At 47.4% G+C, this 26,694-nt stretch overlaps 9 protein-coding genes across 9 annotated transcripts; 5 read left to right on the forward strand and 4 right to left on the reverse strand.

Annotated features, from left to right (window-relative positions):
* Positions 1 to 52: 52 nt before the first annotated feature.
* On the forward strand, positions 53 to 1,195 carry N7495_009808 (uncharacterized protein; the record flags this gene model as incomplete). Its single annotated transcript, XM_057212459.1, has 2 exons — positions 53 to 422; positions 480 to 1,195. 2 exons carry the CDS (start codon positions 53 to 55, stop codon positions 1,193 to 1,195), a joined length of 1,086 nt encoding a protein of 361 aa, XP_057059322.1.
* Positions 1,196 to 1,644: 449 nt separating this feature from the next.
* On the reverse strand, positions 1,645 to 6,020 carry chl1 (DNA helicase; the record flags this gene model as incomplete). The annotated part of the gene is made up of 9 exons (XM_057212460.1): positions 1,645 to 1,863; positions 2,089 to 2,287; positions 3,054 to 3,727; positions 3,795 to 3,965; positions 4,020 to 4,682; positions 4,740 to 5,368; positions 5,458 to 5,613; positions 5,684 to 5,774; positions 5,925 to 6,020. 9 exons carry the CDS (start codon positions 6,018 to 6,020, stop codon positions 1,645 to 1,647), a joined length of 2,898 nt encoding a protein of 965 aa, XP_057059323.1.
* A 710-nt stretch (positions 6,021 to 6,730) lies between these two features.
* Positions 6,731 to 10,705, forward strand: N7495_009810 (uncharacterized protein; the record flags this gene model as incomplete). Its single annotated transcript, XM_057212461.1, has 7 exons — positions 6,731 to 6,861; positions 6,912 to 7,662; positions 7,722 to 7,841; positions 7,905 to 9,272; positions 10,079 to 10,121; positions 10,176 to 10,238; positions 10,290 to 10,705. 7 exons carry the CDS (start codon positions 6,731 to 6,733, stop codon positions 10,703 to 10,705), a joined length of 2,892 nt encoding a protein of 963 aa, XP_057059324.1.
* Positions 10,706 to 11,291: 586 nt separating this feature from the next.
* N7495_009811 (putative spindle poison sensitivity protein Scp3) lies at positions 11,292 to 13,047 on the forward strand (the record flags this gene model as incomplete). Its single annotated transcript, XM_057212462.1, has 3 exons — positions 11,292 to 11,448; positions 11,525 to 11,646; positions 11,734 to 13,047. 3 exons carry the CDS (start codon positions 11,292 to 11,294, stop codon positions 13,045 to 13,047), a joined length of 1,593 nt encoding a protein of 530 aa, XP_057059325.1.
* An 890-nt stretch (positions 13,048 to 13,937) lies between these two features.
* Positions 13,938 to 16,778, reverse strand: N7495_009812 (putative RSC complex subunit (RSC1); the record flags this gene model as incomplete). The annotated part of the gene is made up of 5 exons (XM_057212463.1): positions 13,938 to 14,876; positions 14,935 to 16,188; positions 16,275 to 16,343; positions 16,411 to 16,595; positions 16,649 to 16,778. 5 exons carry the CDS (start codon positions 16,776 to 16,778, stop codon positions 13,938 to 13,940), a joined length of 2,577 nt encoding a protein of 858 aa, XP_057059326.1.
* A 629-nt stretch (positions 16,779 to 17,407) lies between these two features.
* N7495_009813 (ubiquitin-specific protease OTU1) lies at positions 17,408 to 18,367 on the forward strand (the record flags this gene model as incomplete). Its single annotated transcript, XM_057212464.1, has 1 exon — positions 17,408 to 18,367. The coding sequence occupies one exon, from the start codon at positions 17,408 to 17,410 to the stop codon at positions 18,365 to 18,367; it is 960 nt and encodes a 319-aa protein (XP_057059327.1).
* Positions 18,368 to 18,566: 199 nt separating this feature from the next.
* Positions 18,567 to 20,211, reverse strand: N7495_009814 (serine/threonine protein kinase CDC7; the record flags this gene model as incomplete). Its single annotated transcript, XM_057212465.1, has 4 exons — positions 18,567 to 19,268; positions 19,334 to 19,394; positions 19,457 to 19,898; positions 19,956 to 20,211. The coding sequence occupies 4 exons, from the start codon at positions 20,209 to 20,211 to the stop codon at positions 18,567 to 18,569; spliced, it is 1,461 nt and encodes a 486-aa protein (XP_057059328.1).
* A 235-nt stretch (positions 20,212 to 20,446) lies between these two features.
* On the forward strand, positions 20,447 to 24,334 carry N7495_009815 (condensin subunit YCS4; the record flags this gene model as incomplete). The annotated part of the gene is made up of 5 exons (XM_057212466.1): positions 20,447 to 21,269; positions 21,332 to 21,455; positions 21,506 to 21,647; positions 21,707 to 24,100; positions 24,161 to 24,334. The coding sequence occupies 5 exons, from the start codon at positions 20,447 to 20,449 to the stop codon at positions 24,332 to 24,334; spliced, it is 3,657 nt and encodes a 1,218-aa protein (XP_057059329.1).
* Positions 24,335 to 24,856: 522 nt separating this feature from the next.
* Positions 24,857 to 26,447, reverse strand: N7495_009816 (putative oxysterol binding protein (Orp8); the record flags this gene model as incomplete). The annotated part of the gene is made up of 6 exons (XM_057212467.1): positions 24,857 to 25,792; positions 25,860 to 25,919; positions 25,975 to 26,044; positions 26,097 to 26,136; positions 26,197 to 26,273; positions 26,374 to 26,447. 6 exons carry the CDS (start codon positions 26,445 to 26,447, stop codon positions 24,857 to 24,859), a joined length of 1,257 nt encoding a protein of 418 aa, XP_057059330.1.
* Between the last annotated feature and the right edge of the window lie 247 nt (positions 26,448 to 26,694).

Consider the following 26,694-nt stretch of genomic DNA (forward strand, 5'->3'; position numbering starts at 1 on the left):
GACAGTCTTTTCCCACCACATGAGGGTCAGCTAATTAGAAACCAAGCCCACAATGACCGATCCGATGAAGACCCTCGACATAGGCCGCCCGAAACCAGCCCCGGTATCACGGAAGGTCTATGCTATTGCTGGTATCACAGTGACAGTCTTTGGACTAGAAGAGCTTCAGTTGGAAGCATCCGATGTCGCATGTCTCTGGCTTCTCCATCCTCGACTCGCGACGCAGGACCGCATGGCCGATGTTGCTGCGTCTACTATCATTGACTGGAATATAAAAAGCAAGGATAACCTATCATCTAAAGGCCTGATTGCAGTCTCGTTTGATCAGCGCAACCATGGCCCCAGAATGGTTGACCCGCTTGCTAATGAGGCTTGGCGACAGGGAAATCCTCGCCATGCCCAAGACATGTTTTCGATCTATCGTAAGTACTATGAACTTGGTGAAGTACCTTAATCTAACCTTATCTATCATATTCTAGAAGGAACTGCACGGGATACATCTTTGTTGATGGATTATCTTGCTGCATATGTCTTCCCTGATGGGAAACATGAAATCTCTCAAAATTTAGTATTAGGGGTTTCCCTTGGCGGGCATGCTGCATGGAGCCTCCTCCTGCACGAGCCTCGCATGAGTGCTGGTGTCGTCATTATTGGTGCCCCTGACTTTCTAAACGTTATGGTAGACCGTGCAAGGTTATCCAAGCTGCCATCTTGGACTAGAAGTACACCTCCTGGCTCAGAGATCATCGGCTCAGAGGCATTCCCGACCTCGTTTGTGGAGACCGTCAAACAGTATGACCCTGCCGGTTTATTTCTCAGCCACGTGGAAGGCGCATCTGGTCTCTTAAGGATTGATACTCTTCCAGAGCCGACAGAGAAAGAAAAGCAGGCCCTTCGACCTCTTCTGACAAAGTGTCTGGCGGGTAAGCACATTCTAAACTTGTCTGGCGGAAAAGACAAGCTTGTGCCTTATCACCGGGGTGAAGCTTTCTTGAAATGGCTCAAGAACGCTATTTCATCAGATGGCTGGTTTGGTGATGGTGGTGTGAACTTTGAGGATATTATCGACGAATCAGCCGGCCATGAGGTAACACGTCAGATGGAAATTGAAGCTATTCGGTTTGTGAGCGAGACGCTAGCGCTAAGTGCAGATAATAAGGGACGAAGAGGTTCAGTTCGCGAATCAAAGATCTAGTTATCCATGTATGTGGGGGTCAGTGCACTATATACCAATACCACACTTTCAAAGCCAATCAATCGATCTGGGTAGAAAAATGCATAAATTTCTTGTCTTAAAACTTCAGACTAACGTCTCAGATATCTACTGAGATCCAGATATAAAGTTCCTCATTCTCAGCATATCATCTACCTAGGTATGGCAGGCGGATAACTCGCTCCATTGTCTCTGCAAACCAGATTCTACGCAGTAGATATTACGAGTCTTATGTGGACCCCAATGACTTTTCTTTTCTCACAAGAGTTTCCGCTCTGCAAAGCCAAATTTTGAAATGCGAGAACGTTATGCATTACTGAAGCTGGAGGGGTGCTAGAATCCTTCATATTTTTTTTAGACCGAACGCAGCTAGGGGTTGTTGGTATTTCCCCGATTCACCCGCCTTCTCTCCGAAAACACCGAATCAACGCTTATGCGACAAGCTCAATGACACCACCAGCGGCCTTGATCTTCTCCTCGGCATCACGGCTGACGTAGCGGGCACGGATAACAACGGGAATCTGGGGGAGGCGGCCCTTGCCGAGGACCTTGGAGTAGCCGAGGGGCAGGAGGTCGATGACGGGAGCAGTGTCCTTCTTGGCGCCGCTCAGGTAGGCATCGCGCTGCTCAGCGGGAATGAGAGACCACAGCTATTGAAAAGAGAAGAAAATCCATGTTAGTCATGCCATTCGGTTCAACAATAAAAATAAAAAGGCGAATTCGGTCCTCCTCCGTAGAATGGGGAATCATTCGGCAATCATTCTTGCACTGCATTGTCGTTCCATGCCCCCAATATGAAATCTTTGCTCCTTTGCCGCAAATTTCCCCTCCATGATTACCAATGGACCGAATTCACTTTGCCTAGTTTCACGTACCTTGTCGACATTGATGGTTGGCTTCCAGAACTGCTGCTTGGTCTTGTGGAAGTAGCGCATACCAACCTTACCAAAGTAACCGGGATGGTACTTGTCCAAGTTGGTACGGTGGTGGTGCTGACCACCGGCCATACCACGACCACCGGGGGACTTGCGGTGCTTGCCGACACGACCGTAACCGGCGGACACATGACCGCGGCTATGAAGAAAGTAGAGATTAGTGATTGTTTCGGCGATTGGGGATATTATAGATGCGCTTTATCGAATTCGATGTCGATCACGACAGTGGAAATTCGAATAGCTAGACAGGAGAGAGCGACTCACTGCTTCCGGGTGTTGGAGAAACGGGTAGGCATCTTGTCGGTGGTGTGTTCGACAAAAATTGGGCGTTGAAGGGGAGAAGGGGCGTGGATACTTCCCAACCAAGATGTTGAATTCCACCCTCGCGGCCCGGCTAGAGTGTGCGCTAGCCACTTCGCTTGTCATGTGATAGGGTCAAGCCCTGTCTTTGGGGCTGAGCTGTGGCTGAATTATCATGTGACTTGTATACACCGCCTTTACTTAACAATTATTCTGCCACTGGTTATCTTATCTCGATCTTAAACTTAACAGTAGCAGTGCGCTCTTGGCACTGCTAGCGCACTGCTACTGCGTCATTATTTAGTTCCACATCATTTTCGACTATGCGTCATCAAAAATGAATTTGTCAATTTGAAACAATAGGAATGAGGCAACGGTGTAAGTCACTTCACAGTTGTCAGGCTGGTTGCTGATTGCAATGGTCACTGGTATCGAATATTGAAACCAATCTCTTTCTATAATCTAAACTCTGAATCTGCTATACTTCTTAGTTGAAAAACAGTTCCATGAGTTTATCATAAATTCGTGTTAATGCTGCTATGATCCGTGAAACGATGATAATTCTAGCGACGTTGTAAATGCATTAGGCCTTTTCTGCAAAAAACTTGGTCAACCTTTGGATAGTCCCCTGGACTGGCCGTGGGGAGGAAGAAACCAGACTGCTCTGAATCCATCCAGGTAATTTTCCTTGAATACGAGGCGTATCATACCGCCGATCGATCATGATAATGGCTGCATAGTCATTGACATGCCGGATTGCCCGACCAATACATTGATTCACAGCCCGCATGCACGAGTTCTCGTAGAAATCTCTGGCTGCTGCGGAAGCGCCTTTGCGCTTCTCTGTCTCTGACCCAGAGCTTAGCTTGTAAGTCTTCTCCTCGATGTATTTCATCTTGGCCTGCCACACAGTACTGCGAATGTTGGGGAAAGGTAGGCCAATGACCAATACAGCCCGTCCCAGTCTATCAGAAAAGTTGATACCTTCAGACAATTTTCCGCCAACCACAGAGAGAAGTAAAGCTCCTGATTTAGAATCAACAGCTTCAGTATATTCTTGCAGAAGAGCATCGGTCGTAACCGTTACCTCGCGTGTTTCATAGAGAATCTTCTTCTTTTGTCTAATTAGACCAAGGATTGTTTGGCCGTTACCATTCTCAATGGGCTTCTTCCACACAGTCAATACCTGGCTCAAATAGTCGTAACTTGGAAAGAATGCCACAACGCCATCTGGGATTACTTGACAAAGTGTCGCTATAGTTCGTCCAAGATCATTGATCTATGTTAAAGCGTCAGCAACCGGACGTCCTCATGAATGCAACCCACATAGTACAGTGTATGCTTACCATCTTCTCAGATCCACGAGCCTCATAGGTAAAGTCAAACTCCGAACCCAAAACTCCCCGAGTCAGCGACTGCGCAACCAAGTTTGAACGTGGAATAACGTGGCCATAGCTGTATGTATCGAGTCGCTCAGGTGGCACGTAGTTGAATAGATAATTGGCATAGTCCGACATCTATATAGTAGTCAGTTAGTTATATATCCACGATGTCGGGAAATATAAATTTACAGGAGACATTGTTCCACCAGCTAGTATCACAGCTCGAGCATCTTCGACGACCTCTCGAAAGTGATTTGTGGGATCGAGAAGCATATATTTCAACAGCACATCTTCTGGGCTCTTTTGGTAGAAGAGCCTCCCCTCCTCTGAAGGGTTCATCAATGGCAAGAGGAAGCTTTGTATATGAAATAGAACAGGCCCAGTTGTCCTGTCTCTGGGTTGACTAGGCTGTGGTTTCTCCGAAGATTCAACATACCCATCCACCTTCCGTGCCAGCTTGCTCTCTTGCAAGTACCGAGATAGTTTGTATGGGTTAATTTGGTCCACTCCTTTTCCTGCCATCAGTTCTGATGCCTTGACCGGGCCTTCTGACGAATTTTGTTGAGAAATTACATGGAGGTGATTGGCAATAGAGCTAACCAGTCTAATTACCTGCGCGACATAGCTGCGATTTTTCCCCTTCAATCTAGTTTTGAATTTGCGTGCATATGTCGTTAGTTGTGAAATGGCTGTCTGTAGTTGCTGCAAGGAGACTGTCACGGAGTGAATGCCAGAAATTGCGTCCATCAGGTTGTGAGCCTCGTCGATGATGACTACATGACCCTTGACGGACAGATTGAGAGCTTCACGAGCGGATTTTTGAAGTAACAGTGGATATGGCAAAGTCACAATCTATTTTCAAAAAGACGTCAGTGTTGAGTTGATTGCAGAGTAAGCGACAGCACTGACTTCACTGTGCTTAATGACGGAACGGGACGCATAGTAGGGACATATCCCCATCTTTTGCCCAACTTTCCCAATGTCCTCAATATCTTTCACAGTGGCTAGAGCATGATCTCTGAACTTGAGAATTAAGGCCTCATCATCCTTGGAAGGTAAATATGGACATTTCTTCTCAGTAGCCACTCCACTTTGCTGTAGATCTAAACACCGCTCATTGATTGCGGTGCCATTTTCTAGGGCTTTGACTTTGGGGTTAATGCAAAGGTTCTTTCTTGAACCAAGGCTGAGATGCTTTACTCGCTCCTCAAGAGTTGGGAGACCACTATCCTTTTCCTCTTCAGGGTCATTCGGGATGCTTGATGGAAATGAAACCCGCCGCAGCTCTCCAGCAAACTGGCTGAGCTGGGAATGGGTTCGAGAGCAATAGAAAATCTTGACTGTATCATCATCTAGATCTTCATCACTCTTACTTTCTGAGAACTGACCCTTGAATCGATCTAACAGGGCCAGAGTGCTGGCAGACAGGCTATCAAAGCCCGAGTTGCTGGGTTTATTCCTCTCATCATCACTATTATAGTCATCTAAGACAAATTGAGACTCATCATCCGGATCAATTCGCGAATCAACCTCATCCACTCGCTAATGGAACTTTAAGTTAGTAGTGGTACATGATGATGACAGAGCTATATTTGGGTTCAGTTGGGTTGACATGCCTGCTTTTTACGTGGCTGGTTGTGGGTATTCTGTGCCTGTTTTAGCCGCTCTTCCTCCAGTTTAATTTTAGCCAGTCGACTTTCAAATTCCTGTTTCTTTTCTGAAATTGCGCGACGAGAATCCTTTTTGGCAAATTCAACCATCCAATCTGGCTCATCGTCGTCGCCTGCAATTCAAGTACTAAGTCAATACAATATAGAGCCCAGTGGCTGTAAACATAGACATTTTATACATACATGCTGCCTGGTTGAGAGTTTCTTGGAAAGCCTTGCGCTTATGATCTCTTAACCAAGTCAAAGAGCCGCAAATCAAGCTTAATGATTTGCCCTAATAGAGTGGCTTAGCAGGTACCTAAGTGGTGTGGCGTATAAGCCGATTGACCCGATGTGGAGTAAATCAACGTACAGTGCCTGTGCCCGTCAGATCGGAACAAACCAGGGGCTGCATTTATTACTTACCAGTGGGGGATTCAAATACTGCCACCTTTCCATCTTCTAGACAACCATACAAGGCCTGCATAAATTGCAGCTGAATGTCATAAGGGGTAAAAGGATGATGGAAATCTTGATCCATGTTTGGGTAGAGTGAGAGTGCCAGGAGGATAAAAATAAATAAACGGTGGAAGTGGAGACCGGGCTTACTTTACCATTATGTACTAAAGTCAAGAGAAAAACCCTGAAAACCCACACCCCATTGGAAACACACTTTATTATTTGGTACAAAAGTAGAAACAATATAGGGGTAATAGTTGTTGGCCATTAGATCTAGTGTCTAGTGTCAACTTCTATAGAACTAGACTAGTGTTATTATTATCTTAGATTTACAACTAAATATTTACAATGTACTATGTAGTGAAAGCGGTGAGATGTCACATGATATGCAACCCCCGCCAAAAAAATAGAATCATCCAGGCATCAATCAGGCATCACTAAGGGTGTTTCCGGACTTTGAGGGGATGTGTCTCTCTGGAATGGTTAATCTAATTATAAATTTATAAATTTCAATAATTTCAATAATATCAATTTCGTCTAAATACTCCCTAATTCTTCTTAATTCCTCGTAAATCATCACATCAGTTACACAGTAATTTCAACTTGGGGCGTGTTCATAAGCCTCGAGCGCAAAGTGGGCTGTGATTCCCTTATTACCCACTAGGTAATATTTAGTATTGCAACTCCCCTTCCCTTCCTTCTTATTCATCTCCACTTCATGCTTTCTACAAACCCTTCCAAAGGCTCCGGTCCTTTTTTCGCTTAAATTAAACACGTATTCTGAACGCGGGAATGAATAGACCGCCGCAGAATAGACCGCCACAGGGCCCTGGACGTGGTCAGACACAGGTGGGTGCGACTTGGTATCCAGGGGGCCAAGACGACTTCTACATGCCAGAGGTCATCTCCCCTGCCCCTCAAAGGTGTGTACTTCTTTCATATGTTCGCCTTAAAACATGATGCCCAAGGTTAGAGTCCTAATTAAGCCTGGCAGGGTCATGCCCGAAGTCCCTGAGAACATGCAAGACAACATTGCGCAAATGGAGTACAGCACTCGTGATCCGCGCCGCGCCCAGCAATCCCCATCGCAGCAGTATCACCAACAGTTTCCCGAGCGCTCTTCCTCCACTGTACAGGGCCAACCGCTACAGGCGCATACTCAAGACCACGGAGCTTACGCGCAATCTGCCACCTACGATACTATGGACCATCCAAACTTCTCTCCTTTCCCCGTTCTGCGGAACCCCCCGCCTAATGTTCCTCCCACGGATGAGCAGCGAGAAGCTAACCTGGAGCGCGCCCGCATCGGTGTCTTGTCTACCACAGACCCGGAAATGCAATTGGCCTGGGCACAGGATGCTCTCGCCTACGTAGAGGTGGCCGCACAGAATGATTCTCGATTGTCTTTGACTCAACCTCCGCGCCCGCATACTCCTCAGGTGGAACGTCAATTGAAAACTGACGCCATGAACATCGTGAGCTTTTTGGCAGAGCAGCGCCATCCTAAGGCTGAATTCATCAAAGGCATGTGGCTTGAATTTGGCAAATTTGGCCATCGGGTTGACCGGAAGGAGGCCTTCCGATGCTATTCCAGAGCTGTAGAGAAGGGGTACGCGCGCGCCGAGTACCGCATCGGAATGCAGTTTGAGAGCTCAGGAGAACCTGAGAAAGCGATCAAGCACTACGAGCGGGGTGTGGCTATGTCAGACTCCGCTTCGTATTACGTATGTCTCTTTTCACGATATTTGCAATTTTTACCTCACATATTCTAATTATTCTCTAGCGTCTGGGTATGATGGTTCTCCTCGGACAGCACGGCCAACCCCAGGACTTCCACCGAGGGTTGGAATATATACGATTGGCAGCTCAATCGTGCGACCAGAATGCACCGCAGGGCGCTTATGTTAGTATTCTTCCCACTCGTGTATCTTGAAAATGTGGGGTATCAGTACTAATTCGAAGCCAGGTCTATGGCATGCTGCTTGCCCGAGAGCTTCCCCAAGTCAGCGTTCCTGAAGATTTTCTCCCTCTTGATCTTAATACCTCTCGTGTCAACATTGAGAAGGCTGCCTACCATGGATTTGCCAAAGCTCAAGTGAAAATGGGTGCTGCCTATGAACTTTGCCAGCTTGGCTGCGACTTCAACCCAGCACTGTCCTTGCACTACAATGCGCTGGCAGCACGCCAGGGTGAACCAGAGGCAGAAATGGCCATTAGCAAATGGTTCCTCTGCGGACACGAAGGTGTTTTCGAAAAAAATGATGAGTTGGCATTCACCTATGCTCAGCGTGCTGCTCAGAGCGGCCTGCCCACTGCTGAATTTGCCCTGGGTTACTTCTATGAAGTCGGTATTTTTGTCCCAGTGGATATCAAAGAAGCCCGAAGCTGGTACGCCAAAGCAGCAGCTAGCGGCAATAAGGATGCCTCTAGTCGCATTGACAGCATTTCCCGTTCCAAGACGCTGTCCAGGAAGGACCACGAGAAAGTTGCTATTTCCCGTATTAAGTCGACCCGGTATGTTGCTCACCAACGCGGAAGCTCTATCGACGCACAATCGGAGAATATTGAGATGCCTGACCCCTCCCGGATGACACTCTCCGATAACCCTCCGTCCTCTCCTTACCCTGATCGACCTGCTTCTCGTACCCGACCTCGACCGCCCGGTCAGCCTAATAGTTACCAAATGCCTGATCATCGACCTAGCTCAGCGTTTGGGGTCAACCCGAATCTTCGCACAAATGGGTCGGGCTATGGTGGTGCACCTAGCCCAGCTATGCATCGCAACCCGTCCTATGGACGCCCACCCTCTGGGCCTGGTGGACCTGGCGGACCTGGCTCAATGGGTTATCGTCAGCCTAGCAATGGTCCGCCCATGACCCCTGTCAGTGCACCAGGTGGACCAATGAGTCCACATGCGAACATGGTCAGTCCTGGTGGAACACCTCGATTGGATATCGGATATTCTGCACCCATTCCACCACCAGGTCAACGACGTCCGCAACCCGGACGATTTGACTCCATGCCTGCCGATATGAGACCAGTCCGGACACCCGTTTCTGCACCCGGTTCAACTATGACCTCGCCTCAAGGAATTATGCCTCCTCCCGGAGTGATGCCTCACGCCGGGCCATCTTCTCGCCCTGGATCATCTCCCCGACCACCCATATCCCCTGCCTCTTCAAACTTCCCTCCTCGGCAGTCATCAACGCCACAGCCACCCAGCGGTCCACCATCCAAGCCACCACAACAGAAACCCGCTCAAAAGCCCCCAGCTAAAGGCCCCAAGACTTTTGAAGAAATGGGAGTTCCAAGTGCAAAGAACGACAGTGACTGCGTAAGTAACTCTGAGGTTTTCCTTCTGTTGGAATTCAAGCTAACTCAAAACAACAGCTGGTCATGTGATACCCTGCAAGTCTGAATTTCATGAGGCTATTCAGAACTTCGCATCTGTCCTTTTTAATATAATACTGGGGACCCAAAAAATACATTATCGCCTGGAAGGCGAATTCCTTCATTTTAACCTACTCAATTTTTTCCACCCTTTTTTCTTCTTTTTTTTCACATTTGCGCTCATGATTGTCTGGCTAGGGGGGCCTTTGAACATATGGTTATTTGGCTGTTTTGATAATTTTAGATGAGGCGTAACGTTTATGAATACATTGATTTGCGTATTAGCATGGTTTCTTTGTATTGGTAATTTTACGTCAAGGCGGCGTCGATTCTCCTCATGCCCGTCAACTCCCCTCATTAATCTTTTGATTGCCACATTCTGATCACTCGCAGTCCCATTTCCACTTGGAGAACGGATCAAGATGGCTCCACGCAAACCCAAAGACGATTCAGGTGGAATAGAGGGTCAGTTTTACCCAAGGTTGGCGTTGAAGAGAGCAGCAACGAAAGCTAACAGCAACAAGATACTAAGATGATACTAGATTATCTGCGTGAGTTTCAGCAGAACTTCCACAATCCTTAGTACAGAGCTAATTTCCTTTTTTCTTGAAAGTTGCCCAAAAGTGTGATTTCTTGGTGGAAGAGAGGCATCATTGCTAACATCCATGGTTCAGTCGTCCTTATTCAGTATGAACATGCCCAGTTGTTCCGCTACAATTCAGTAACGATGTTCACTAACTTCAATTCAAGGCCATCGAAGTCTCCGCAAACCTGCGCAACAAGGTTTCCAAGAGTAAATATATTCTGGATCAACTCCAACTCCATGACGTGCTGACAACAAGTCCAGTCCAAGCTGCCAAGCTTCTACGAGACTTGCATCAGAATGGCGAGATTGAAGGAAAGACTGCAGGTATGGTATATTTCTTTCCTTTAGATAATCATCTACTAAGCACAACTATAGGAAAACAAGTTGTCTATCATGCCATACAGGATCCATCCCAAAGTGCAACTCCTGAGACGATTGCAGCTATCAACCAGGAAATCAAAACGCTCCAAGATGAACTTGTGACTATCAAGACAGGTGAAAAGAAGGTTCGAGCAGCTCTTACAGCTCTCGAGGCCAAACCAAGAATATGTGACCTTCAACAGGAGGTCCACCAACTGAAAGAGCAATGGGATACTATCCAAGCACGGGTATCGAAAGCACAAGGTGATACCCTTCAGATACCGGTTGAGGAGAGAGACAAGTTGGAGAAAGAATGGAAACAGTGGCAACGTCATGCCACGGTACGACGACGTCTTTGCCGTGACCTGTGGGGAAAGTGTACCGAGTATCTACCGGATGACCTGGCGGCCTCTGATCTATGGGTGAGTTGAGAATGAGATCAGCCTTAATAAACTTGTGAATGATGAATACTAAGAAAGACTAGGAGTCACTGGGGCTTGAAGGAGTTCTCCAATGAGAGAAGATCGGGTATTCACGCTGATCACGTCCGTTTCCAGTCACATCATTTGACATGATTTGTGGCTCAGGAGAGCTCGGAGCTCTATGAGATAAGGAGGAAGGGGAGAAGGCAAGGGATTACTGATGAGGCCTCAATGGTTGGATAACATAGCTATTCACATAATAATCACTATTCGCTATCTACTCATTACTATTCTCGTTGAATGTAGGTTCTATGCGGAATGAAGGTATAGAAAGGCAACCCGACGAAGACCAAATCAGATGAGTACATAAATGAATACTTACAAGAAGAGTATATGAGCTGCAAAGGATAAGATTAAGTAGAGATTGGAATTTGCCTATAATCGTCATCTGCCCCTAAAGAGTAAATATGACCCAGTGACTTGATGATGACTTCAAGTTGATAATCTCTCCTTTCACCGCCCGCCTGTCTATTCGGATTTCCCCTCTCAATCTCCGATAAACCCCTCCAACTTCTCCTCCACATCTACCCGGGTGATGCTTTCGGCCTCTCGCTCTCCTTCTTCACAGTCCAATTCCTCCAATATGAGGGGGCGTGCCCTCCAAATGCCTTCTGGTCTCCAGAATGGTCATACGCGCAATACCTCAAGCTTGGATATGGCTCGCAGTCCACCCAACCCGAACAACAATAAAAGTATGGCCTCTCTCTCCCTCTCTCTCTCCCCCTTTTCCGATTCTAAGTCTAATTCTCTTTCTTTTGCCTTACACAGACACCAAACATGTCCCCTGTAAGTTCTTTCGCCAAGGTGCTTGCCAGGCTGGTCCCGCTTGTCCATTCCTGCATTCAACCGACTCGGCGATTGACTATGCTCCTTGTAAATACTTCGTCAAGGTAAGTGATAATCATATGATCAATTTTAATGCTGACTTTTGTGTTTTTTTTGAATACTGACTGTTACTTTTTCTTCTTTGTCCCTAGGGTAATTGCAAGTTTGGCATCAAATGTGCACTCGCGCATATCCTCCCGAATGGACAGAGAGTGAACCGACCAAACGGCGATGGCACAAATGGCAGGGGAGTTGGAAGTCACCTGAACCTGGGTGGTCGGGTTAATCCGACATTTGGAAACCAGGACTCGGCATTGACCAACTCAGTGCTTTCTCAGCAGCGCATGGGCGAACCTCAATATCCCTCGCAGCAAGACGAGTTCCCTGGCTTGCATGCGCAGCAGCCACCTTATGACTCTATCCCAACGATCGATGCGGGGTTGGCTTCCGACGCAGGCTCGAAGTATGGGTCTCCGATTGATGATTCGCGATTCCCCATGTCACCGAACCACCACCATCTGACAGCTCTCGATGCGCCGCTTCCCGCATCATTTGATAGCCAAGGTATCTCTCATGCTGCCCGCTACGGTCCTGTCGCAGCGTCAGTGCCGTCAAAGTTTGGAATAGACCTGTCTCCTCCGACCCATAGACCTGGTCAGCTCAACAACTTCCAAAATCTTCGCGACATAGGTTATGCTCCTGATCTCCGCAAGCAACTCGCTAGCATCGGATCATCTCCTCCGGCACCAGAAGATTCCGCACCCCGATACATGCACTCCCGGCGCCCTATCAAGCCTCGCATGCTCTCTGCTAGCGTTCCTCGACCAACCGCACTGGATGATTGGGATGAGAGCTTCCCAATGGAGGAAGATTATCTGCCTATGAATCTTCATGACGATGTTCTAACACCACAGGAAAAGCTGCGACGACTCTCCCGAACGGATCAAGAGTTCGGCAGTCACCGTGATATTAGTGGCCTTGGTATGACTAGCACTAGTTTCTCCAAGACGGGCTCACCACTTGCCTCGAGTCCTTCTCGATTCGGTGCCCTGTTTGCCAAACAACGCCAGAAAAAGGAAGAGGAATCTGTAGGGTCCTCCTTCCCCCATATTGGTTCCCCCCTGCGAGAATCGTCTTTGAACTTCCTCCCGAGCCCCAGCCTGGGTCCTATTGGCAGCCGTTCCTCTCACGATGGCTCGCCGTTTGTCTCTAGCCCCGGAAGGCAATCATCAATGTCGATGATATCCGAGCAGCTCGGTGGTATGTCTCTTCACCCTGGTTCTGCTCGACACTTATCCGCAGGACCTGGTCGTCTCGACCGAACCATCTCCTCTCCAGTTTTCACCAGTAAAATTGAAGAGGAAGACTCGAGCGACCTGGTCTTCTCCATGGAAGAAGAAGAGGGCAACAAGCGAAATAGCTCCTCATGGCACTCTGATGAGAAGGAGAGCACAGCCGAGGCTTAGCCTTGACATTCTCTGTCGAACAAAGAAAGCCAAAATTATTATATCACGACGACATGGTCTTAAGCGAGGTCCAGTTCCTGGACATTGTTCATATCAAAAAGAAAAAAGAAAGTCATCGGAGTTTCACATGGGTACAGCATAACGGAGCGTCAAAACATCAATCTCCAAATACGGATTCCATGAAAAAAGCGAAGCGTCGGATTCTTTGCCGGCTTAATCTGTCTTCCTCACTCCACTCTTCATAGACTGACTCTGTCATGTTCCTTCCCCTTCTTCATATTCATTTTTTCGAGATCGGTGAATTCGTTTGATTCATTAGACTCATCACAATCCTCTTCTATTGCTAGTTCGAGATTATCCCTGCGGAAAGGCCTTTTGAAATTTAACCATCTGAATCATTTGAATTATCTGTACTAATCTATCTGTCTTCTGTGTGATTTTTATGTGGTTGGCTGGGTATTCAACTCCCTCGTCTTGTTTTTTTTCCCCTTCTCGTACTCTCTTCTGGGAGTCGTTGATCCTCTGCTCCGGTTCCGGTGTTCATCGTTCGAGTGATTTAGTCTTCGTCTGGCCAAGGTGTACATATGGGGAGATGTGCAAATAAACTACAATTGCCGATTCATGAATTATCACCATTAGCACTTAAATTCATGAGTAAATTGATGTTCCATTGGCGCCTACAGCATCCTAATAGTACAAATATTCTCTTAAGAAAACGCCCCCTTATCCATAATCCATGAGACCCTAAAATAGGCGGTCAAGTAAGAACTAAAACAATAAGAAATAAGAGATAAAAAACTATGGAGACGCCTCGACCAGGGGGAATGGATTGTGCGACCAGGCACCTAAGAAATACAGAAACGAGCACACTTCACCTTACGTTGGAGACTTTAGGCATCACCAAGGTACATAGCGTTACCCTTGAGATTCACGTATCTCTCGTTGTTGGAGTTGGTCTGGATTTGTGTAAGCTGCTGGCGAACCAAGTCATCGGCCTGAATTCTGCTCTCGCGAGCCTTTGCGTCGGTAACGCGAGCAAGATCTGCTTGGTCCTGAAACATGGTCTTGTAAAGTTCATCCGTACCAGAATCAACTTGCTTCACCATGCACTCAACCGCTTTTGGGATCAAGGCATTGATCCGGGCGTCGAGAGCGGCTTCTTCATCGACACGCTGACGTTTTGCCTCTTCCTCTCGCTTATTTACTTCTTCTTTGATCTTGCGCTTTCTCTCAGCCACCTTCTTTTGGCGTTCCTGTTGGGTGGCCAGATACTTAAGTGAGTGGGACAATCTTGGTTGTGATGCGGGAATAATGTCCAGGGGCGGGGAAGCGAAGAAAAGCACGCGGCCTTGGTCATCACAGTGGAATTGTTCTCGAATGTCAGCTGGAATGCTTGCATTTGCTGCATCGCTGAGATGGAAAACTTCCACTGTACGGGGCGCATTAGGATTGTAAACTGTAGCTCCGGAATGAACGCGGTTGGCGGGGTATTGTTCGTATGTTGATAATGGCTGGGCTACTGGATATGGTCGGTAAGCCGCAGTAGGGGCTTGTTGCACAAAATTGGCCGGACGAGGGTCAATACCGCTTGGGAACATCCGTTGATTCATCTGAGCCTGGTAAATTGCCGAGGGAATGGGAACAGGCGCTGACTGGGCCATTGGGAGTGCGGCAGAAGGAGTATGAAGCTGAGTTGGTGCAATATTCATTGAACCCGGAATATTGCCTGGAATATGTTGGGTTATAGATTGACGAGGAGTTGCTACCATTGGTGCCGGAGGTATAGTTGGCGGGGGTGGAGATGGTGTTGGCTCCGGTGGGGGAGATTCCTGTGGCAGTTAATTATGGTTGAAATCATGTTTGCTGGTAAGACAACAGTATACTTACATTCTCGTCGCGAGGTCGACGGTGAACGGCTCCCACGGCAGGCGGCGCATTATCTGTTCCCCATGTTGGTCTGGGAAGATCATCTGTCTCTTGGGCATCTTCTTTGAGCAGGTGCTTGATGGGACTAGGAACCTTCTTGATCTTCCGAGGCACATCGAAGAGATCCATCTCATAATCCTTTTCGCGTACCTCATCCGGCAAGCAGCTAGCCCAAGTTTTGATTTTGTTTAGTTTATGCTTCTCCTCGTTGTAACGGGCCTCGCAGACATAGATTTCCTTGTCTGGCGCAAGGTCTCGGGGTCGGCCACGACTATAGCGAGTGAAAAACATCACGAAGCAACGATCCACAATCTCATCGATCCGATGGTCTCGATACTGACCAGTCTTGACCACTTCATTGGGATAAAAATGCTTCTCAAAGTGATGTACCGTTTGTTCGGGCCGATAATACCAGCAAGCATTGATCCATTTCTCACCCTCCGAGTCTTGCCAGGTGCGATAGATTTGGGCAACAATAGGCTTGGTCACATCGTTGGGGTTTTGAATGTGGACCCAGTCTCCTACCTTCCACAGCTCGCCCCGGTGCAAAATACCATCCGGCAAGGGGAAGCGACCGTCTTCCATCAGATACTCGCTGTCGGGTTTCTTCTTCTCCTGCTCTGCCAGTTTCCGAGATTCAATCTGCAAATCGACAGCATCCTTGTAGATTTGACTCTCGGATTCATTATATTGCTTGGCATTGTTGTACATCAGATCTAGGTCCCGCATGAAGTGATCGACGGAGTTGTACTTCTTGCGCTTCGATTTGCGCTTGATAATATCAATGGCGATGGGCTCTCTGATCTCCATGTAGTAGTCTGGATAAGACGCTTTGTCCGGGAGTCGCTCAAAATGGGAGATCTTCAGACCACTTGATCCTTTGAACTTCCGGATTCCTTTAAGAATAGTCTTGATCCGAGTCTCCATCGGAGTATCCACGCGCGGTGGGCGTCCGCGCTTTTTGCGAGGATCTGGTTCTTGCTTCAGCGAGTCTTTTCGACCACGCTTAAAGCCGGGTTTGGGGCCTGGCTTCTTTCTCCTGCGTCCATCGTCATCGGAGTCCTCTTCGTCATCTTCCTCCTCCTCTTCCTCTTCTTCATCGTCGTCAGGGAGAGGGTCAGCATCCGGAATTTCTCCGAGGTCAGGAAAGTCTGACTCGTGCGTGCTGATGATACCATCATCAACAAGCTTCTTGATCTGCTCGCGAAAAACATCCTATTTGAAGCACAATAAGCGATCAGTCGCGTTTCTTCAACTATTGAAGATGGTAATCTTTTTTCTTCTTTTTTTTTTGCTCATACCTTTATGACAAGCGCATCTTCATACGCCTGGGACTTCGGTCGATTGTATGTCTGCGCATTGTGAGGGATCTAGCGAAATAAGAGCGAACGTTAGCTCTGGTGTATGACAGAGACTAGACAAGTACGAATTGCATACCAAGGCACAGTCGCGCACAAATTCTGAAAAATGCTTGTACTCGCGCTTGTTGATCCTTTGCTTCAGAATGCTAAGCGCCATTGGATTCTTAATAATATCATAATAGTCTGGGACGATGCGCTTGTTGACACTGCGATGAAACAGGCGTGATGGGTCGTGGCCGCTGTGACATATTCGGGTTAACACTTCAGACCAAAACCAAGTTCTGCTTGGACTGTTGATACTCACTCTGGCTCACGAAATTCGTAAATAGCCATTGTGACATCCATCATAGCCTTCCATTGGTCGTCAGTGACAGATCCGTCATCCTCGATGGAGGTGACGGGCTTCTCAGGCTGAGGCTGCAAATGTTCGTCCAATTGACTCATATTTTGGTCATGTCAATTCAAGGGTGCATAAACAGAATTGGAGTCGTGAAGATGAAAGAGAAGCTGGTTGCGATCGCAGGGGAGAAGCTGGAAGGAATGTTTTGCGCGGTATTGATGAGTCAGCTGTATATCACACGTACGGTATTGTCAATTATCAGTCCTCGAGTCAGAACAATAAGGATTCTTTATGAGATGAAATATTCTACCAAATTTCAATGTTGTTGCAAACTCTTCAATATTTACCTAGAAATAACAATTGTTTGCATATTCCATCATCCAAGTCGCGCTTTGGAGATATACGGATTAAGCATATACCACTATCTAGGTATAAAGAGCTTTGTTTAAACTTGACCAGGTGAATGAACTTCTCCAAAATTTGAAACTATTCCTGGCTTTGTCTTCATCATACAGAAGACGTCTTAGTGTCTGCAGATAATAGCAAAGAAAGAATGGTATATTACTAACGTATTCTGATGCGAGCTAACTGTACCTTAATCTCCACGCTATAAACCGATACCCCACATTCTAGTCTCGTCATAGCTTCTTCTGTGGAACCACTTTCATCTCAACCTTGGAAGATTCTCTCCTGGCCTAACTGCCCTATATATTCTAGACCCTCAGTGAACATCATGCGGTTGCGAGTTCGTGGCCCTTCAGGTCAGTCAACAATCAGCTTAGACGACTCAGCGACCGTGTCCAAACTGCGAGAACAGATTACAGAGACGACTAGCCTCTCTTCATTCGATGTCAAATACGGTTATCCTGACATCAAACCGCTGGATCTCGACAGTTTTGCATCAGATCAACGGCTATCTGACCTCGGAGTCAACTTGAACGGAGAACAGCTTATAGTTGTACAGCGTGAGAGTGCTTCCCCCGTTCAGCCATCCACGCAGAATATTCCGACGTTACAAAAGCCAGAGAGCTCAGTGGATGACCCGCCAGAGTTGGCTTCCCCTGAACACAGCGGGACTTTTGTTTTACGTGTCATGCCAGATGATAATTCCTGTCTCTTCCGTGCTGTGGGCGCAGCAGTCATGGGTGATATGGACACAATGGTCGAGCTCCGATCGATAGTTGCAGAAGTCATTCAGTCCAACCCAGAAGAATACTCTACCGCAATTCTTGGAAAGAGGCCAGACGAGTATTGCCGATGGATTCAGAATGAGGACTCGTGGGGTGGTGCAATCGAACTGAAGATCCTCGGAGAATATTTCAATATCGAGATTTGCTCTGTCGATGTGCAGACGCTCCATCTGTTCCAGTTCAACGAAGGAGCACCGACTCGGTGTATTGTGGTCTACTCCGGTATCCACTACGACGTCCTTGCACTTTCTCCCTCAGAGCCTCCATACACGCGTGCCAACCCCCTTGCACATGACGACACCAAGATCTTTGATGCTGCCGATCCATTAGTATTAGAGAAAGCGAAGGAGCTATGTCTTATTTTACAAGGTAAACACTATTATACAGACACTTCTGGATTTTCAGTCCGCTGCAACACCTGCGGAGGTACTTTTACTGGTGAAAAGGGGGCAACCAAGCATGCCTCGGAAACTGGACACTATGATTTTGGAGAAGCGACTTAGGATGCTCCAACAGTTACAAAACGAGACTTGGAAGTTGATAGGTATGGCAAACTTAAGCCTTCCATGTTTTTACTTATTTTCATGCGTGACTTGAATCGATATATGGAATAATTGGACATAATATCATGATTACATTAGATAGAATGCATTCATACAATAGAGGAATATGGATCGTAATATATGAACAGCATGATGTCAATCACACAGCCTGAGTCTCATTTGGTAGCATCGTGACTTCATCAGCGGCCTCGCCTTCTCCCACCTCATCCTCGTCTGCAGAATTGTCACTAGCTGTATGACCGCCCCATTCCATATCGTGGTCAATAGGGTTGGTAAAAAGCTCGTGCTGCAAGGCTTCCTCGGCACTGAGACGCTTTGTGGGATCCAGCTCTAGTAATCCAGAAAGAAGGCGTGTTGCCTGTTCTTCACTTTCGGTTAGATCCTCCACGCAACTAGACCATTTCACTAGCTTTTCCCAGCTGTAGCCCTTCTCTCCAATGGTGGGGATGTTGGTCTCAAAAATTTGCCCGTGCATACCAGCGGCTACTTTCATGCGCCGGGTGCCGAATATGCTGGACATTTCAATCATGGCGTCAACATCGTCCGCCGAATTGAAGAAGGGGAATCGACGGCCGAGTAAGGTCAGCAGAATCACACCAACAGACCACATGTCAATCTTTGTAGTTTGTGATGTACATTTGAGAAGAACCTCTGGCGCTCGGAAACCACGCGTGCCAGCCCGGTTTGCTCGCCGTGATGGCCGGGAGTCGTTCTTGGGATACGTGGTCGCCAACCCTGTCCCTATCTGATTCTTAGAATAGTAGCTGGTGGTTATTCTATTACGGCGTATATATTGCTGATGGGTGCAAAGGCACGGGGTAGTCATCTCAGAGCCTTGACGCTAAAAGAGAGAAAGAGGTTAAATCGTCAGAATCTAAGCCTTTGCGATAAAACATGATAACTAACCTCTGCCAGACCAAAGTCAACGAGCACACCTTGTTTCAACTCTGGGTTGTAAAGGAAATTACTAGAAACACATATTAGTAACTAATCCAACAGCATTATGAAAGAGGCGAGGGGATGCTTTACGTGGGCTTGATATCTCGATGTAGGATGCCGTTTTCGTGGACTGCACACAACGCTGTTATGAGTGAATGTAGATAGTGACGCATATCTGCCACCATGAAAGTACGGTACTGGATGCGAAAATCTGTGTGTGGGAAGTAGGGAAGCACGGCAACGACTTGGTCTTGGAATCGAAATGCTGTAATAAGAGGGCATACTGATCGACAGCCACGTAAGTCGTTGAGGAGTTCCAACTCATTTTGAATTCGAATCGGACTGCTTGTGACATATATCTTCTTCAATGCCACATATCGAGCTTTCTTTCGTCCCTGTTCTCCATCCAAGCGTCGTCGTTTTGATGGGGGTTTGGCGCATGCTTCGGGTTCTGTTTGCTGGAACACATCCCAATCGTTATGATAATGATCATAGAGTAGATCCTCTGCCTTGTACACTGTAGAAAATGTGCCTGTAGACATTTCTATTAGTTAATACACAGTTGACTTGCATTGCGATTCGCCCATACCTTCTCCAATGCGATTGACTAATCGAAACCGGTCTGAGATGCCAGGGAAAGTATCCTCTAGTTTGTTCATGTCTTCCCGGACTGACTCTTCTACATCTTCTCCTTCCTCCTCATCTTCATCCTCATCCTCGTAATTATCGTCACTTTGTCCTTGGGGTTCGTCGGTAGAAGGGTGGTTCAAGTGCTCAAGGCCCTTGTCCGGCTGGTATGCGCCGACGAGGCCTTCGGCTTCGAAGAATTCATGTAGAGATGACATGGTGGTAGCAGGACCTGTCAAATCAATAAGAGATAAGAGCACGAGAAACTGACAGAGAGATCAAGATATTAGAGATAACCCCGACGCGCTGGGAATGACAATACGCGCCAATAAATTGTTATTTCCTGTAATTTACCAGGCGGTGAAACTAACAAACACCCGGAAACGGCAAAAGCCAAACACTTTGCATCAACAATCCCGCTTTCCCCTCCTTCCCCCAAACAACCAACACATCATGGAGGACAGAATACAATTTGAAATAAACGAGTCGCTCAAGTACTACTTGAGTGATCCGACTTCCATCCCAACTCCAGATGCTCACCCCGAACTACTCGACTGCGAATCGGATCCGGATCAGCTCTCGCCCGCGCTGATTGACAATGTTTTGAATCAGATCGTGGATGCCGTGGCTGAAAACCCTGAAGGATTAACCAAATCTGTGATATTTGATTCCCTCCAGTTTCTTTTAAAGTGCGCCCCGGTCCCTTCCCAAGTACCCAATGGAGGCTTTCGTCCAGCTGGAACCGACTCTGAACTTTTAAATCCTTGCAGATACACGACCGTCCTCCCCTCGAAATCCCTCAGTAAGATTCTCGACCTAGTTGTGTCTGGACTTTCTGTTGAGGCAGATATCATCCATGGCGACCTCGAATCCGACGAACAAGATGCGATTCAACAACACAAACCACTCCTGGAAATGTACGGTTTTCTCCTCCAGTGGGCCCTATCATCCGTGGAGGTGAAAGCGACCGAGAAGCCTGCGGAAACTGCCCCCGTGCGACGGGGAGGACCTAAATCCAAATCCAAATCAGCCAAGGATGGACACTGGGATTGGACCCCTCAAATACAGATTTCTATGGAGACAATGTGCAAGGTGATGAAACTCAAATTAAGCCGGATCTTTCTGACCACTTCGGATCGCGATACTTTCATTAATCTGTTTACCCGCACCATTTACTTGGTACTGGAGAGCGAACAACGAGTTAAAAGCATGACCATCCGCATGCATGCCTTCAAGGTTCTATGTATTGCGGTCAAGCACCACGGCCATGCATTCGGTATGCATCATGAAAAACCCTGCATTAGCGCATATGGGAGCTGCTACTAACTCATGTGGTAGGTGCCCAAACGTCGATTGTGCAGAGCTTGACATATTTTGAGCATTTGTCGGAACCTATGGCTGAGTTTCTCCACATCCTTGCGGAGCAATACGATTATCCCCAACTTTCAGATGAAATCCTTAAGTACTATACATCGGCTGAACCAAACCTTGATCTTTGCTTACACGGCATAGGGAGCTCGGCAATAAAGAATTCAATTCGAACGACACTCGGGGACCCAAATCGGTTTCTGCATTCATCATCAAGCTATCCGAGCTTGCTCCAAGGTTGATCATTAAGCAGATGACTCTTCTCGCTAAGCAGCTTGACAGTGAAGTAATTATACCCCTCCTCTATACTGCGATCTCGGGAACTTGAATTGACATCTTCATCAGGCTTATACACTTCGATGCGCTGTCATCGAGGTTTGCGGTAACCTCATCTCTGATTTGAGCCGACAAGTAGAACCAAGCGAAAATTACAAAACCCAGATAAATGCCTTCTTTGACGTCCTTGAAGAGAGGTTCCTTGACATCAATCCCTACTGCCGTTGCCGAGCCATTCAGGTACTAATGCGGATCTGTGACTTGGAGCAAAAATTCCCCAAGAGACGACAGCGCGCCGCTGAACTAGCTGCAAGGAGCTTGGAAGACAAGAGTAGCAATGTCCGACGTAATGCCATCAAATTGATGTCCAAACTCGTTGCGACGCACCCTTTCAGCGTCATGCATGGCGGCCAACTCTCACTCAAAGAATGGACTGAGAGGTTAGATGGAGTTGACGCCGAATTGAACGCTCTGCGACCCGCAGAGACCCCGGGATTCGAAGCAGAAATGACCCAGGTCGACCCTGAGTTGTTGGATGATGCAACCCAGTTGCCCGACGAGGAGATGCCCGACGAATCGCCTTCCAAAGCGCCCCGTATGACAGAGGAGGAGAAGTCTGTTGCTATACAAAAAGCAGCAGAACAGGCGGCCACATCTGAGTTGTTGACGAGGCTGCAGCTGACGAGGAAATACTATAACGAGGCTCTGCGCTTTATTGAAGTCCTTCACGATGGGTCTACCGTGGTCTGCCAGTTGCTCTCATCTCGGAACAAAAGCGAGGTGATTGAGGCAATGGATTTCTTCGTGGTTCTCGACGCTTACAAGGTTGAGACGGCTCGCACTGGAATTCGTCGTATGCTCCGTCTCATCTGGACTAAGGGTAATAGCGACGAGGGTAAGGGGGTTCAGACCCATCTGATCGATTGCTACAAAGGGTTGTTTTTTGATGCGCCGGATTCTTTCAGCCCCAACGATGCTGCAAACTACATCGCGCGTAATATGATCAGTTTGACGTTCGGCTCAACACCCGCAGAACTCACATGTCTTGAGCAATTAGTGAGCACTATGATGAGGGGCGGACTCATCTCAGATGCTGTTATTGCCAAGCTGTGGCAAGTCTATAGCATTCAAAAGAAGGAAATCTCAAGAACTCAGCGGCGTGGCTCGATTATTGTCCTCGGGATGCTAGCTCTGGCCGATCCTGAGGTAGTGGTCAAGGAGATAGAGGCTATGCTACGCATTGGACTGAGTGGCCACGGAAGGTCTGACCTTGTGCTTGCCAAATATACCTGCATCGCCTTGCGGCGCATGGTCCCAGGTCGTCAGGCTAAGTCTAAGGATATCGGCATCGCTAAACTTGCCAACGATCACGCCGTTTTGACAAAACTGGTTGCCGTTCTTGAAATTGTTTCCGACAGTAAAGAATGGTATGGCGTAGCTGAGCAAGCAATCAGCGCTATCTATGCTCTATCCAAGCATCCCGATGTTCTTTGCTCTGATATTCTTCGACGAAAAACTCAATTCATCTTTCAGCCTCAACCCCAACATCCTTCTTCCTACACCAATGCTAGCGGCGATGACCAAATGCAGGTAACTGCATCAACTGAGACACAGGAACTCAAACAGAGACCTGCATCAGCAGCCCTCTCGCAACTACTCTTCGTCGTTGGCCATATTGCTATTAAACAAATTGTACATCTCGAACTATGTGAGCTTGACTTCAAGCGCCGCAAGGCCGAGCAAGAGAAGACTAAAACAGCCGAAGCCATTGCTCAGAAGAAAGCTGACAATACCGAGGAGGATGAGCTCGACCTCATTGGAGGCACCACCGAGGATGATTTCCAGGATGCCATGGCTCATATTCGAGAACGTGAGCTTCTCTATGGTGAAAAATCTCTTCTCGCAAAGTTCGGGCCTTTGGTCACCGAGATTCTTGCCAATAATAACTCCTATCCCGATCGTGACCTGCAGGCGGCAGCAACATTATGCATGGCTAAGCTCATGTGCGTGTCTGCCGAATACTGTGAAAAGAACCTCCCTCTCCTGATCACCATCATGGAGCGATCTGAAGATCCGATCGTACGCAGTAATGCTGTCATTGCACTTGGTGACATGGCTGTCTGTTTCAATCACCTCATTGACGAGAACACCGACTTCTTGTACCGCCGTCTTAATGACGACGAGGTCTCAGTCAAACGTACCTGTCTCATGACTCTGACCTTCCTCATCCTTGCCGGTCAAGTCAAGGTCAAGGGTCAACTTGGTGAGATGGCGAAATGCTTGGAAGATGACGACAAGAAAATTGCAGATCTGGCACGCATGTTCTTCACAGAGCTGGCCACAAAGGACAACGCTGTGTACAACCACTTTGTCGATATGTTCAGCTTGCTCAGCGCAGAACGGAATCTGGAGGAGGCTGCTCTGCGTCGCATCATCAAATTCCTGATCGGATTTATTGAGAAGGTAAATATTCAATTTCCGCTTTCACGTTTCCAACATTGAAATACTAATGTTCTATCTCAGGAGAAACATGCGCGCCAACTGGCCGACAAGCTTGCTGCTCGACTACCCCGGTGCGAGACAGAGAGACAATGGAACGATGTCGCATATGCGCTGTCTCTGCTACCGCATAAGAATGAGGATATTTCGAAAGTTGTAACTGCTGGCTTCACCAAGGTTGTTAGCGCAACAGCATAATGGTTATTCCGTGATGTTTTAATGCTCTTCATGACTGTAATATTTTAGGTACTTCAGGGCGTCAGGCTGTCGGTGTTGTTGATTGGTTTTAGGACATATTTATTATCTATCTTGGCTTGTGTTAAGGTTGCGTGATCAAATGCTTTTGATCTTATACAAAACAAGTATTCCAAGTCTTAAATTATACCAAAGAATAGATAATGCCTAATTGTAGCTACCTAGCTAGTAGTGCTCTCCAATGACTGCTCAGGGATGCAATGAAACAAAATCTGGGTGTTCAAACAAAAAATCATATCATAAAAACGAGCATTCAATCCGCCCAGGAGGTACTATTCACAGAAATAAAGGAGCAAGTATGATGAATCCCATCTAGAAATCTAAGTATGTGTAAACAAATAGCCCGGCATAATGTACCAACCACACCAAGAACAGTAACTGACGCCGAGTTCAAATGGTCGCATTCCAGATACGCCATATGTTCTGTATTCAAACGTGAAAAAAGAACTGACATAATGAGAGTCTCTATGCACCCTGGACCTTGCTTTCCTCCAAGGTATAATCTCCAGTTCGAACACCTTGTAAGGCCTTCTGGCCGTCTTCAGTCAGCTCAGGCTTACCCAATGGGGTTACCGCTCCTGTAAAGAAGCGCGGCTTCCATTTCACGTCCTTCTCCTTTCGCTCAGCAGCCCGCTGGCGTTGTCTCTCCTCAATATCCTGTTTCGCCTTAGTCGCCTGAGTGAACTGCTTGTTCACAATGGCGTTTGTGACATCAGACCAGAACTTCAGAGATTCGTTGGATAACTGCTGATCACTAGGCGGTAGGGTCTTGGCTGCCGGGAAGAGAGGCTCAATGTCGATAAGCAGAATAGGATCTTTGCTTCCAGCTGTGGTATAATAAATCTTGCCGTGCCAGGATCCGCTGATTCGCGCGATAACGTCGCTCTCTGCTACGTCTTTCAATCGTGTGGTAGTATCGTTGTCTGGGTCATAACGGAAGATCACGCCCTCTAGGCGGTTCTGGGACCGGCCAATCCACCCTTCTTCCATATATTGCAAAATTGCCTTCAGACGTGTTTTTGGGCATGTCATGTAGCACGTATCAGCGACTGTAATTGCTAGAGCGCCTCGAAGAATACCTCCCAGGTGCGCATCAGGGTGCGTCAACTGGTACTCTTCGTTGTCCCTCTTCTCGATATTGACGAAGATACCCAGGTTGTGTTGTCCGGGGCTTACTCGAATACTAGTGCCAGTGAATTTTGCACTAATCTGATCAAATCCTCGAGCTGAAACACCACGTTCAGGGCAGTCGATGTAAAAGGCGGAAACTGGAGGATGATGGGAGGTCTGTTCGGTCAGATAGCATACTTTGACCTTTTCATCTCCATCATTCACCGTGGTGGCATCAACACCGGGGAGGTTGACTTCCTCGGGGATCGTATCTGGCACGTCCCAGCTGCACTACAACAAGACAAACCAAGACCTTTAGCGCACATCACATGTGAAGCTCTTCAGCAAGAAAACTTACTCGAAAGAATTCTCCTAGGGTTGAGTTGTATGGTTTGCACGGCTTTCCCTTTATGTATTTCTGTAACATCTGTTCAGCGCATGTTCCGTCGTTTGGCTAGTGAAGTCGAATATACCAGGTCTTTGGTAAACCAAAACCTCAACACTTCTAACATCCGCCCTAACTCATCATTTGATTTGCCAATACTGCAACTCAGGAGTCAGCATATAAACGACTTTGTTAAGTGATGTTGCTGACCTGGCAAAGGCCTCTGGCCGATCCAAGTAGTTCCAATATTCTTATCATTCTCATGTCAGCCTTGTTCCTTCAACACGAGGATACGATTGCTCGGTAATACCTAAATTGGGCCGCGGCTCCATCAACTGGGCCGGTAACGAGAAACGAACCGAGGCAATGTCTGTAACTCCTATGAACCTGAAACACAGTTGCATTAGTAAATAGGAAACGTATTCTTCTGTTCAGCTCCGGAGGACTTTCTTGGGAAATGCAGTGCTAGGGGGGAATAATATCATACTTGCGCAAGATAGACAGGAACGTCTTCAACTTGGAAGAGTCATCGGGAGTCTTTTCGGCCACAGCAGATGACATGGTGGAGGGGGGAATGGTGACTTTAATAGACGGCTTGCTTCGGCGGGACAGAGGCCCAGCACAACCAGTATGGAGACACGAGAAGCTTGACAAGGAAAGCAGAAAAGAAAGGGAGAATCAACAGAATAGGAGGAGGGGGTGGCTCGTGGAGAAAGTCAGTTCAGGTTTGGACTCCAGGCGGTGACGACTCAGTGCTATTTTGCCCCAGTGGGGCCAAGTGGTTGGTTGGATCACGGAGTATGAACGG

The sequence above is a fragment of the Penicillium taxi genome (assembly GCF_028828555.1).
Source record: "Penicillium taxi strain IBT 34144 chromosome Unknown utg000006l_segment0_segment0, whole genome shotgun sequence".
Classification (NCBI taxonomy): domain Eukaryota; kingdom Fungi; phylum Ascomycota; class Eurotiomycetes; order Eurotiales; family Aspergillaceae; genus Penicillium; species Penicillium taxi.